The sequence below is a fragment of the Podarcis erhardii genome (assembly GCF_964252035.2).
Source record: "Podarcis erhardii genome assembly, chromosome: 2".
Classification (NCBI taxonomy): Eukaryota; Metazoa; Chordata; class Lepidosauria; order Squamata; family Lacertidae; genus Podarcis; species Podarcis erhardii.
The window spans coordinates 115,042,309-115,055,142 of NC_138498.1; the positions used below are offsets into that span (position 1 = coordinate 115,042,309).

At 46.4% G+C, this 12,834-nt stretch overlaps 1 protein-coding gene across 1 annotated transcript in view; it reads left to right on the forward strand.

Moving 5' to 3' along the window:
• Nucleotides 1-12,834, forward strand: part of LOC309336316 (uncharacterized protein) — a 100,797-nt gene extending 87,963 nt beyond the window's left edge. The window contains exon 14 of the mRNA XM_081851938.1: nucleotides 11,197-12,834. Coding sequence (XP_081708064.1) covers nucleotides 11,197-11,903 — 707 coding nt within the window. The 3' untranslated portion in view covers nucleotides 11,904-12,834. The remainder of the gene's footprint in view (nucleotides 1-11,196) is intronic.

The window sequence follows — 12,834 nt, forward strand, 5'->3', positions numbered from 1 at the left end:
ACATATTTGTAGCCGATTTTGCGCCTCCCCTCATCTGTTTCCCTGGCAGGGGCCCACCTCACCACCCCCTGGATACGGCCCTGGCCTCTCTTTCTCTCCCTTCCCACTCATTCATCAGTTAAAGGTGGGCGTGAGAGATTGGCGTTAGATCAAGGACCGCATGTTTAGCATGCAAACTCTTACCTTTGAGTGAGGCACACTTCTTAAATAATAAAATAAGAATAATAATACCCCACCCATCTGTTGCGTTTCCTCAGCCACTCTGGACGGCTTACAGCATATTTAAAAAACATAATAAAAACATCAAGCAGGAGGTTTTTCCTATGGAAAGGCCCCAAAATTAGGAGCATTGTAGCATTTGGCACATACAAGAACTTGAGCTCACAGCCTATGAGGAGAAAATCATATTCATGTCCACTTTTGCCACATTTTCTATAACTCTTACCATGCCTCCCCATCGCTCACCTTTTTCCAAAAAGAGCCCGAGTTTGTTTTTCCACTTGTCAGCCTCGGCTGTCATAAGAGAATCAGGGTCAGAGAGGGGAGTAAAGGAAAAATTATCATAATGATATCATTCTACCTCAAAGCCCCACAACAATAATAAACTGTGCCTTGAAGAACGCATCGTTGGGAATATGTCATCTTACTGTGACTTTTTACGCATTGTTGAATGTGATATAATGTGTGCCTTTTCCAATTTTTTTTGCATCATCTTGAATGTAACGTGCCTGTTGCTATTCATGTCTCACTGAAATGAGTCTAAATGTATTCTCCCTGAGATGCCCTTACAGAAATGAATCTTTTCTCTACGAAGTGTACCTCTTTGAAGTGTACCTCTTTTCTCCATGAAGCTACCCTTTTAAAATGTGTTTCCCTTACAAAATGTATTTGTGAATATATCTTAACTGAAATGCCATAGTATGCTGTACTTTTCTGAATGTATCCAAAATATAGTTTTAAAGAACGTAATAATCTAAGTATTTCAAAATGTATGAACTTGACTCAATATTGTATCCAAAAGGCTGCCAAAACTCTCTCCACCACACTGCCTCCTAGTGGGTCTGCAAACCATACCATGAATGCACACAGACATGAGCTCAAAATAAAGCAGTTTTATTTTCCAAAAAGTATGCAAACATCAGGCTATCATACCTGAATTGATAGCAATGCAGAATAGGATTTCACATTAATATTTTAGCCATTTCTTGAACATCTTCTCAAACATCCAGCCTCACATCTGCATGCTGATTATCAGCAGTTCGGAGGCTTTCCTGTAGATAAAGGAAAAGCCATTTAAGCAGATCCAAAATTAAATAACCTGAAGATCCACACATATCACCTGAGCCCTTCAGCAAATTGACACCTCCCAAAAGTCTTTCAACATCCTACTTACCTTATGTTAATCCACTCTTCGTACCACTCCTGTCGCTTCCCCGCCACCTCCGCTGCTATTGCTCTGACTCCATGTCATTGCGCTAGCGGGGACCCTGTTGCAACAGCTTTTTGTGGTGTTTTTCCCCTCCTGTTCTTTCAACAAAGATCAGGCTTTGCTTTTTCCAAATCCTGGTGTGGTCTCTGTCTTTTCCCGACCGGTACGGAGCCTTCAATCGCGCTCCTTCCGAGGTCCTGGTCCTCCTCCTGAGGCAGGGACCCCTTGGGGAGGCAATTAAATATTTATTTCACGGTTTCTGGGATCCCCTCCCTCATGTCACCCTCGAGCCCTTCTGCATGTTGCAAAATTAATCAGAATTGCACAAAATCTGGTGTGAAAAGTCCTTCCTTCTGTGTGCCCTGACTCTCCCTCCTTTCAGTTTCACTGGGTCTTCACAGCAGATTAAAAATGACCCAGTCATTTTTTTATTATGAAAGACCCAGTTTTTCGTATTGCTAAAAATGCTGTGTGATCCCAGTCTTCACCTAGGGGCGGACCCAGTGTTTTTTCACGTTATCAGAGAGGCTGATGATTTTGCCCACACTAGATAGATAGATAGATATATCTTTATTGTCATTGTCCCATGCAGGACAATGAAATTGCAAAACTACATAAAACTACATAAAAACTACATAAAACTACATAAAAATTACATAAAACATTCAAAAACCCCTAAAAACTCTAAAACCCTATTTTAAAATACACTATACTGTAGAAACCCCTTATGCTGCCTTTAGAACCAGAACTGCATTTGTGTAGAAACTGTTTCTCAGGCGGCTAGTCCTGGCCTTTATAACCCTATACCTTCTTCCTGAAGGCAGAAGCTGAAAGAGATCATTTCCGGGGTGCGCACTATCCTGCGCTATTTCTGCAGCTTTCTTATGGCACCGGGAAGCATAGATTTGATCCAAGGTGGGAAGAGTGCACCCAATTATTCTCTCTGCAGTCTTTACAACCCTGGAAAGCATTGTTTTTTCCCTGGCCGTGCAGCTCCCAAACCACACACACAGAATAGAAGCTAATACGCTCTCCACAGTGCAATGGTAAAATGCCATCAACAGGTGCTCTGAGAGATTGTTTTTCCGGAGGATTCTCAGAAAATATAACCTCTGCTGTGCTCTCTTCACCAGGTCTTTGCTGTTCTCTCCCCAGGTTAGGTCGTCTCTCAACTCCATTCCGAGAAATCAAAACACTGAGACCTGTTCCATGCACTTCCCCTCAATAATAAGTGGCTGAATATTCAATTTACATTTCCTAAAGTCCACAATGATCTCTTTTGTTTTCTTTAAGTTAAGGAGTAAGTTGTTTTTCCTACACCACTCCCCCAACTACTCAACTTCCTTCCTATAAAAATAGGCACCATGATGGAGAGTTGGGCTGCTTCTACTCTTTACATTGAGGCGGATAGCTAGAAATGGAGCAATTTGTGGGGGAAATGGAGTTAGGATTCAGTCATTGGTTTTAAAATTAGTATGAGGCTCATGTGAAGTTAGGGAAAATACAACCACACTTCTCTCCTGCTCTCACTGGAAATGGTTCCTTAAACGAGCAGCTGGCAAGAGCATTCCTATTAAAATAAAGAAATTAATTTCCTCTACATGGAAGAGTCTCTCTGCTCCAGCTCACTCCACAGCTCCATATCAGCAGAGATCTGGACGCATCGAGTCTGAATTTCCTGGAAGGGAAACACGCACATTTGCAGACGGAAAGGAGAGAAAACGAAACCAACTCTCTGTCCCTGGGGCGGTGGCCATGGCTGCTTCTGGGGGTCCCGTCATGGATCTCTGCGAGGAAGCCACTTGCTCCATCTGCCTGGAGTATTTCCAGGATCCAGTGATCATCCCAGAGTGCGGGCACAACTTCTGCCGATCCTGCCTGATCCAGTATTGGGGGAAATCCGAGGGAGAGGCTTCCTGCCCTCAGTGCAGGGAAAGGGTTGAGAAAAGCAGCATCAGGCGAAACCTGCAGCTGGCAAATGTTGTGGAAATAACCCAGAAATTCAGCCTTCTGGGCAGAAAAAAGGAGGCCAAAGGAAAGGGGAGAGTTTGTGAGAAACACCAGGAGCCGCTGAAGCTCTTCTGCAAGGAGGATGAAGCCCCCATCTGTCTGGTTTGTGACAGAGCCAAGGAGCACAAAAGCCACGAGGCGGTTCCTATAGAGGAGGCGTCCCAGGAGTACAAGGTAGGAAAACACTCTGGATCAGTGGCGTAACGTTCCTTGCTGGTGCCCGGGGCATGCCGCACCCCATGGGGACAAGTTGTGCCAGTGGAGCGACCCCCAGTAACTGGGGCTAAGGGGGGGGGGCATTGCACTGCCTGCTTGGCCATGCAGTGGGGAACTTGGCCAACCAACATGGCCTGATGCTGCCTTGCTTTGAGGGGTGCAAGTCTCACAGTGCACTGCGAGCCTAACACCGCTTTGTGAGACTTGCCAAAGCTGTGTGTGGCTGGCAGGGTGCCAGCCTGTTAGTCCTTCAGATGGAAGACGTTGCGCGAAGGATGCAACAGCTCACAGCAGGCGCCCCCCAGGCTGGCCCATGCTACGCCTCTGCTCTGGATTTGCTTGGGGGATGGAATAGCTGTAGGCAAGCCAGGCCTGCAAGATCATAGAGTTGGAAGGGACCCAAGGGGTCATCTAGTCCAACCCTTTGCAAGGCAGGAATGATGCCAAGATACTCTTGAAAGAATGGCATTCTCCCCACTCCCTCTAGCAGGAGCGTTTGTGCAGCCGTGTGAAACTTAAAACTTCTGAAAACTCGATTCAAAAAACATTTCTTATTCTTTTCGAGGGATGAATTTCCTTCTATGTCCCCCTGCAGCATATTGGAGTCACTCCCCCCAGTTCTTCCTCTGGAAGCAGCTCCCAGTGAAGGATCCTAGAACTGGAAGGTGGGGCAAGGCAGGGGGCAGGAATGAAGGGGAACCTCCGGAAGGACCCGGGAATGTGGGGCAGGGAGCAAGCATAGGATTCAGTTGCCTGTTATTACTAAAACGCTCGAAAAAGGGAAAGAAAAAACAACCCAGCTGGAATTCTCAGACTAGCTGTCTGAGAAACAGTTTCTATGCAAATGCAGTTCTGGTTCTAAAGGCAGCATAAGGGGTTTCTACAGTATAGTGTATTTTAAAATAGGGTTTTAGAGTTTTTAGGGGTTTTTGAATGTTTTATGTAGTTTTTACGTAGTTTTGTGGTAGTTTTTATGTAGTTTTATGTAGTTTTGCAATTTCATTGTCCTGCATGGGACAATGACAATAAAGATATATCTATCTATCATCTATCTATCTATCTATCTATCTATCTATCTAATTTTGTTTTCTTTTCAGGATCAGATCAGCAGCTGCCTAGACAACATGAGAAAGGAGAGAAAGAAAATTCTGGTGTTTAAAGCAGATGCAGAAAAGGAAAGGCAAGACCTGCTTGTAAGCATCACTGTTACTTGGAAGTGAAAAAGTGCTATAGTCAGAAAACCTTTTCAGCAGGGGGCCGGTTCACTGTGCCTCAGATCTTGTGATCTTGTGGCAGGCCAAACTACACACACACACACACACACACACACACACACACACACACACACATCTGGAGAGTGAAAGGAGATGCAATCGGGTTGACCCCAGGCCTGGGTGACGGGGATCCCGGTGAAGGGGGGCTTCACTTCCCCCCCCCTCCCCCAGCCCCTCTCCCTGCTTTCCTCCTTCCTCCGCCACTGCTCTCAGCTCTAGGCAGGGCGGAGAGAAGCCAGGAGGAGGTGCCACCGTGGTGTGTGTGAGGGAGGGGGAAATGGTGCAGCCCAAATGATCAGAATCAGATCCACGTGGCGATTCCCATACTATCCGCGGGCCAGATCCAGAAGGCAGTTGGGCCGGATCCGGCCCCTGGGCCTTAGTTTGTCTACCCATGGTCTAGAATCAGTATGTGAGGAAACTGAAATGCAGGGCATGAAAGACCATTTGAAGGAGGGGGTGGGCTTGTAGATTTTTATGAAACTCTCTTCCTACTGCCGTGATCTCTCTAAAATGACAGACATGCCCTTCCAAGTGAATTCTGGTCTTTTTATCATGCAATAGCAGACTAGATATCTGGTGTATTCCCTTCCTTCTATGATTCCTTCTATGATTCTATGATTCCTTTTCCTGTTTTTGCTGGTGCAGAAGCAAATGCAAGCAGAGAGGGAAAAGATGGTGGCTGAGTTCAGGCGACTGCGCCAGTTTCTGGAAGAACAGGAGAAACGTATTCTGGCCCAGATGGCAGAAGTGGAGAAGGAGATTGCAAAGAAAAGGGAGGAGCACCTGGCCAGACTCTCCAGAGAACTCTCCTCTTTTGAACACACCATCCGGGAGATGGAGGAGAAGCTTCAGGAACCAGCGAGGGAACTCCTGCAGGTCAGGCCTCATCCTGATGCGAGAGGGTGGAGTGTGATGCTTCAGACTATAGGCATTTCGTAGTCCTTCCCCACATAAAAATACTGTTGTAAGAGAAACAAACAGTACATGAATGGTAAAAGGTGTCAGCATAGTGGTGGGATTGAATCTCTCAGGTGTTTGGGAGACTTGGTCAAAAGAGAAGAAAGGGACCTTTTCTTCGTCATCACTGGAGTGGTTGACTTTTGCCATCTCATGGTTATTCCAAAATTATGTGGCACTGTGTATTTTATTGGGGGTCTTTTGTTTTGTGCTTGGCTAACCTCTCACCACTTCAGCTGCTTAGTATTTATAACTGACCGCAGGGCTCTCTGCAGAAATGGCCCCACAGATATCTTTTTCTTTCTTTCCTTCTAGGATATCAGACGCTTCTTGCAGAGGTAAGTGATGGAAATCTACTGCTTTAAGATACTGTATTGGGAAAGTTCCTGTTTAACGGGTGAAAAACGTCCAGAGTTCCAGTTCCTTCATCCAGAGATAGCTTAGGACTCCATCGTCCATTTCACAAAATCACAAACAAAAATAGGGACACGTTTTCACAGTCATTTGTAGCAATTGGTCTCATCTATAAACACGGGAACAAAGCTGTTCTCATTACACATCTCTGAAAGCCCTTCCCCGTGATAGATTCATTTATTCTGCAATTGATACAAAAAGCGGGGACATCCCAAAGGGCCTTGTAAATATATTCACTATAATTTACCCATAAATATTTGATGTATTTCAGGCTTCTGCAGGTTCTTCCTCAGACATAAAAATGTGAGAAAGGGCCCTGCTGGATCCGGCCAGCGGCCCATCTGGTGCAACATCCTGTTTTCACAGTGACTAAGCAGATGCCAGTGCAAAACCCGCAGCAGAGGATACTTCCGTCCTGTGGTTTCAGAGGCACCGAGGCCTTTGACCAGCCATCGCGAATAGCAGCCGCTGAGAGGCTTGTCCTCCAGACAACTACAAACCCTCCCATGTTTAGAACATACTGCTTTACTTTTTTTTTCTCCCTTTGAAAAATATAACCACTGTGCTAAAACACATTTATAATGTTAATTGCAAAAGCCATTCTAAAGCATTCTGAACTTCCTTATATTTCAGAAATGTACATACCAAACCTATTTTGTTTTGCTCATTAATCACTTGAAATGCCTCACTAAATCTGGTGTAGTCTTAAAATCTCTGTGTAAGGATCCAGCATGGTTCATTTTTCTTCCAAAAAAAATTGTGCATATATCAGCTTCTTTATCTTCAGTTTCCTCTTCATATATTTCATTCAAAATGCTTTGAACGCAGGTGTGTGTCAGTTTTCCTTCAACTTCTTAGATACTTTCTAGATTCAGACGTCAGCTAGATGCTCCCTTTTGCCATAGGAAGAACTCTGCTCCCAAGTCTTCAGGATATATATCCATGGTGCCTTTATCATCAGGATGAGACCCCTGCCTTGTCAGAAAGCTCCTTGCGTTGGAAGGATGGTGGCTTGACTTTGTTCTTCTCCTCCCAGGTCTCAAGCGAAGGAGAAATTAGAGGATCCTCCTGTGGCTTTTCCTCCTGCTCTGAAGTGGAGGATCTGGGACTTCGGAGATATAAATCCCTTCCTGGAGGGAGTCATGAAGAAATTCAGAGGTAGTAAAGATGGGTTGAAAATATTTTGTACTGGATATTTCAAATTGTTCATGAAAGACTCCAGCTCATTAGCAGTGCCAGGAAAATAGAAGGCTTATTTATTTTCTTTCAGTATCTAGAAGCCACACTTTCATATGTAGATGATTCACAAATGATTTTATTTAGGCAATTGAAAGGGGACGGTAAACCCTTCTTGCTGGGCTCTGGAAGCTCCTGCGAGATCTTGGGGGAGCCTCCCAGATTCCAGTCAGCAAGGTAAAGGGCTTGAAAGCTCTTGCCATGAAGGGTTTGGCCACCGTGCAAATCGCTTTTAAGACCTCTGCCATGTTTACAGGACTCTGAGAGGCTCCTGCGAAATCTCATGGGACCGTCTTGGGATCTCAGATGGCAGGGGTGATTCCGGGTATCATTCGGACTTTGCACGATTACAAGCTGTCTATAAAAAGTTGTCCTTGACCTCTTCCCATCTCTCAGCCACGCTTTGGGTGCTTTCACGCATCTCACCCATTTCCCAGGTAGCCTCACCTACAGCTTTTCGGGCATCTCCTCTGTTCCTTTGGCCCTGAGATTGATGTAAGGGGAACAGAAGGAGAGAGGAGGGCTGTCCAAGAGCCAGCCAGGAGCAGAGGGGACTGGGGCTGAGGCCTCCCATCCTGGAACAGGGATGTCTGGACCTTGTTGTTGATGGGGAGATCTTCTGGGGGTCCTGCTCCTCCTCCCAAGATTTGGGCAGGCCTGAACCTTGACATCACTCCTGCCCTGGTTATGCAGGGATAGCCAGTATGGAGAGCTTCAGATAGCTTTAACTACAACTCCCATAATCTCCAGCCGGCGTGGCCAGTGGTTACGTATGATGGGACCTGGAGTCCACAACACCTGGCTACAATCTCATGAGCTCATATTGTTCTTTCCGGATTTGTTATCTGAATGACGGTGTGATGGTAAATCTCTGTTCCCTTTCCTCTTCCAGATACTGTGGAATATGGACTTCAGCTGCAAAAAGGTACATTTAATAATAATAATAATAATAATAATAATAATAATAATAATAATAATTTATTCATACCCCGCTCATCTGGCTGACTTTATTCAGCCATTTCTGAATCAAACAGAGGCACTAATTCAGGAGAGATGGTATCTGCTTCTCTAAAGACCAGGCCACTGCAGCTCTTCCATCCATGCCTTATTTCCCCATATTTCCCAGAGGCATCTGTTCCGTGAGATCAGCATGCTGGGCTAGAGGGGCTCTTGGCCTGATCCTGCAGACTCTTAGGAAGCCCCTAGCCCAGAACGGCTGGCTTTTCTGTGCCCAATCTCAATAAGACACAGGGGTGGTGTGAAACCAAAGGCTCCCGGCACATGAGGGGGAAATATCCCTTTGAGCCATACAAGATCCCCACCCCTTTTATGTAAGAGTAAGCTGTAAGAGTGGGAAATGCATGAACACAAATAGCTCAGAAAATGGCTGCAACGACGCTTTAGGGGCTGGAAGGTAAAAGGGTTCTGGTGTCAGTGGAGGGAGCTGGGGGCTGCCTGAGTGTGAACTCCAGTGGTCCGGCTTCCCTGCAAGATTGGGGGTCTTGTATTGGAGCGGAGACATGGCTTCCCTGCTAAAACAAGAGAAACTTGAGTAAACCTAAAAGAGCAGGGCAGAATTACACCACAGACGGGGGGAGAAAGGGCTCAATGGGAAGACAGAAGGCCAGTCTGGCCTGATCCTGAACACCACAAAAAGGGATCCATAAGAGCTGGAAAAGGTACAGCTGGTATGGCTGGGAGGTTGCCTGCTCTTGATGGGGCTACACTTCCTCTGAAGGAGCAGGTTTGTAGCTTGGGGGTCCTCCTGGATCCTTTGTTGTCACTCGAGGCTCAGGTGGCCTCAGTGGCCCAGAGTGCTACACCCCTATCTGGACAGGGATAGCCTAACTACTGTGGTCTATGCTCTGGTAACCTCAAGGTTAGATTACTGCAAAGCGTTATATGTAGGGCTGCCCCTGAAGACGGTTCAGAAACGTAAGTTGGTGCAGAATTCAGCGGCCAGGTTGCTCACCGAAGCAAGACGGTTTGAGCATATTACTCTGGTCTGACTGCACTGGCTACCAATTAGTTTCTGGGCCCAATTCAAAGTGCTGGTTTTGACCTATAACGCCTTAAATGGTTCAGGACCACAATGTCTCAAGGACCGCCTCTTCCCCCATAAACCTTCCCGGACCCTGAGATCATCTTCCGAAGCCCTTCTTTGTGTGCCTCCTCCTCGAGGAACAGAGGGTGGCAACACAAGAGCAAGGCCTTCTCTGCAGTGGCTTCCCATCTGTGGAATACTCTCCCCAGGGAAGTTTGCCTAGCAGATGTTAGGATATTTCCGTTCCACCTTAAAAGGGAGCAGGCTTTGTGAGTCACAGAGTCTGCGTACTTCCTGTTCACAGGAAGTTTATGTTTTCTTTGCTTTCGTTTCACTCTCTGTGCCTGAGCAGACCGAAGCAGGCAGTCATGCTTTTTCTTTGTTCTGACCAACGCTGAATAAACTTGTAAATATGCTCTCCTGCGTGCATCTTTCGCTGTGCGAATTCTGCTGATAGAGCGTGCATCAGCTCTGGAATGTGGCAAGCTATTTTCTGGAGCTCGTGTCGGTAATTGCTGATACTGTATCTATGGGAGATCAATGGACACCCGGAGGCGACGTGGGGGCCATGATGGGCTTTATCTCCCTGGCAGTATCCCAACAGCATCTACATTACACACCTTTAGGCACCAGGAAACCATGTTCCTTTTTAACCAGGCCTTTGGTTGATCTTATTGATATCCAACACCCTTTTAGAATGTGGGTTTTTTGGGGGGGGCGTTGGGTTATTGCTTTTGGTTTGATTTTATATACAGTGGTACCTTGGTTTTGGAACACTTAGTTTATAAACAACTTGGAAAAAGAACACTGCAAACCCGGAAGTAGGTGTTCCGGTTTGTGAATTTTGCACAACATGGAACGTTCTCCTTCGGAAGGGGGTGGGCTCTCCTTCCTTGGAGGTTTTTAAGCAGAGGTTGGACGGCCATTTGTCATGGATGTTTTCACCGAGATTCCTGTATTGCAGGGGTTTGGGCTAGATGACCCCGGGGGTCTCTTCCAACTCTACAATTCTATGATGTGCTGTCATGAGTCCCAAGTAGGACATTTCACACAGGGGGCGGGGTAACCGAACCACTTTCTTGCTTTTTATGCACTGCCTGGAAGGATGGAGTATAACATACTTTAAATATACAACTGAAACCTGAATGGTGGATACAAGGACGGTGAGAGCACCTGCTGCCAGATTTACCTGGCATGTCAAGCGTGGTCTATAATGTGATGTGAGGTAAAAGATCAAGATGTGAATTAGGGAGTCCCTATTTTGACTCCCTTCTGCTATGAACTGTGGGGGGTGGGGGTGGCCTTAGACAAGCCTGTGTCTATCAGCCTCAGTCCTCCCATCTGAAAGATGGGCATAGCAAGATTCACTTAACTTACAGGGTCGTTGCAAGGGTTATATGTAGATAATGTGCGCTAAGTACTTCAAACGCTTGAAAGAACTGCAAATGTTTCAAGAAACCTTACTAAGAACTTGATGAACATTCCTCTCTCTAATGCAGATCCATGGAGTCCCTGTTCATTTCAGAGGGGATGCTATTTCTGTCATGTGCCTAATGAAAAGTCAGGTTCCAGTTGACGTTGTTTCTCTTCTCTTTCCTCCTCTGCCCCCACAGAAAACGTAACTTTGGATCCAGACACAGCAAATCCCCGGCTCATCCTGTCTGAGGATCGCAAGAGTGTGAGATGGGGGGAAGTCTATCAAGACCTGCCAGACAACCCTGAGAGATTTGACATGCATGGCTATGTGCTGGGATGTGAGGGTTTCACATCAGGCAGACATTTCTGGGAGGTCACTGTGGGAAGAGAGGAGAGGAGGAAGTGGATGGTTGCCCTAAAGCCTATGAAGAGGAAGGGCCTTTTCTCTTTTGGTCCTACCTGGGTAAAAGTGTGTCAAGAGCTGACAGACATCCCTGAGAGATTTGACAGACATTTCTATGTGCTGGGAAGTGAGGCGTTCAGGGAAGACAGGTGTTTCTGGGATGGCTTTGTGGGGAGCGAGGGGGAATGGGCCGTGGGGGTGGCCAGAGAGTCTGTGAAGAGGAAAGGCAAATTCACAACTGGTCCTAAGGAAGGGATCTGGCGCATAGGGAAGTGGGGTGATCAATACAGGGTCTCCACCTTCGATGGGCCCCCTGTTTCGATTCTGGGTGGGAAGCCCAAGAGGATCCGAGTGGCCCTGAACTGTGAAGGGGGACGGGTGTCCTTTTACGATGCAGATACAGCAGTCCTCCTCCACTCATTCCCAGCAGCCTCCTTCTCAGGAGAGACCCTCCAGCCCTACTTTTACGTGAGGGAGAAAGGGAATCTGACAGTCTCTTGAGTGTAGAGACAGACAAGCTTCCCAGTTCACTGCTAAGTATGCTTCTCAGTGCCAGCAATCCTAAATCAGCAGAGAGATGTGCAACATCAAAGCGCTTCAGGCAACGAAGTCAGTAACTCACAGAGGCAATTAAGCACAGACAGATGTATTTTACTACCGGGTCAAAAGCATAATGGTTCCCATTTACAGTTTGTCTGCTGAAGCGTTTCTTAGTTAGAGTTTTCCAGGCTTTCCATCCCTTTCTTGCATTCTGTCAGCTTGCAAGATAAATGCGGACTAAACACAGTTTTTATACAGCTTCTGTTAGAACAGAAGCAGCTCCTCTCACAGATGTGGCCCTGACAAAAAGTCCAGCTTTCTGACAGCTTCTAGCAATTTCCAGAATCTTCTGGAATCTTCAAGAACTTTCAGTTAGTTCTGGAAAGACTGAACGCTCACCCTCACGCCAACAACTCATCACCACGATGACATTTCAGTTGTCTCAACCAAAATCCCTTTCCCTCAGCTTATGTGGCAATTCAGCAGAATCTCTCTGTCCAAAGAGATCCAAAATTTGTGCGCGACTCACTTAGGCATTCGCAGCCTTGTGCATTTTGTCAAAACAAAAATAAATAAATAGAGTTTAGGAGACTGGGGGCGGTGACTGTCAGAAGGGGCCAGGTGAGATCTCACAAGAACCTCCAGAGCCCAGAAAGCAAGATGGAGGCTCACAATTTTGGTGCCCTGCTCTGGAAAGTGTTTCTAAGCCCTCCACTTTGCTTACTGACCTCCAGGAAAGGTTCCTCAAAGCATTTGCAGGGGTCTCCCTGACTTGACTTGCTAATCCCCAGAACAAAAGAGCCTCTGGCAGTTCCAAGGCCAGAACAGAGTCAATTTGGGGGATTTCAGGGAGCGGTAGTAAATTCCCATTTATACAATTATTTTCTCTAAG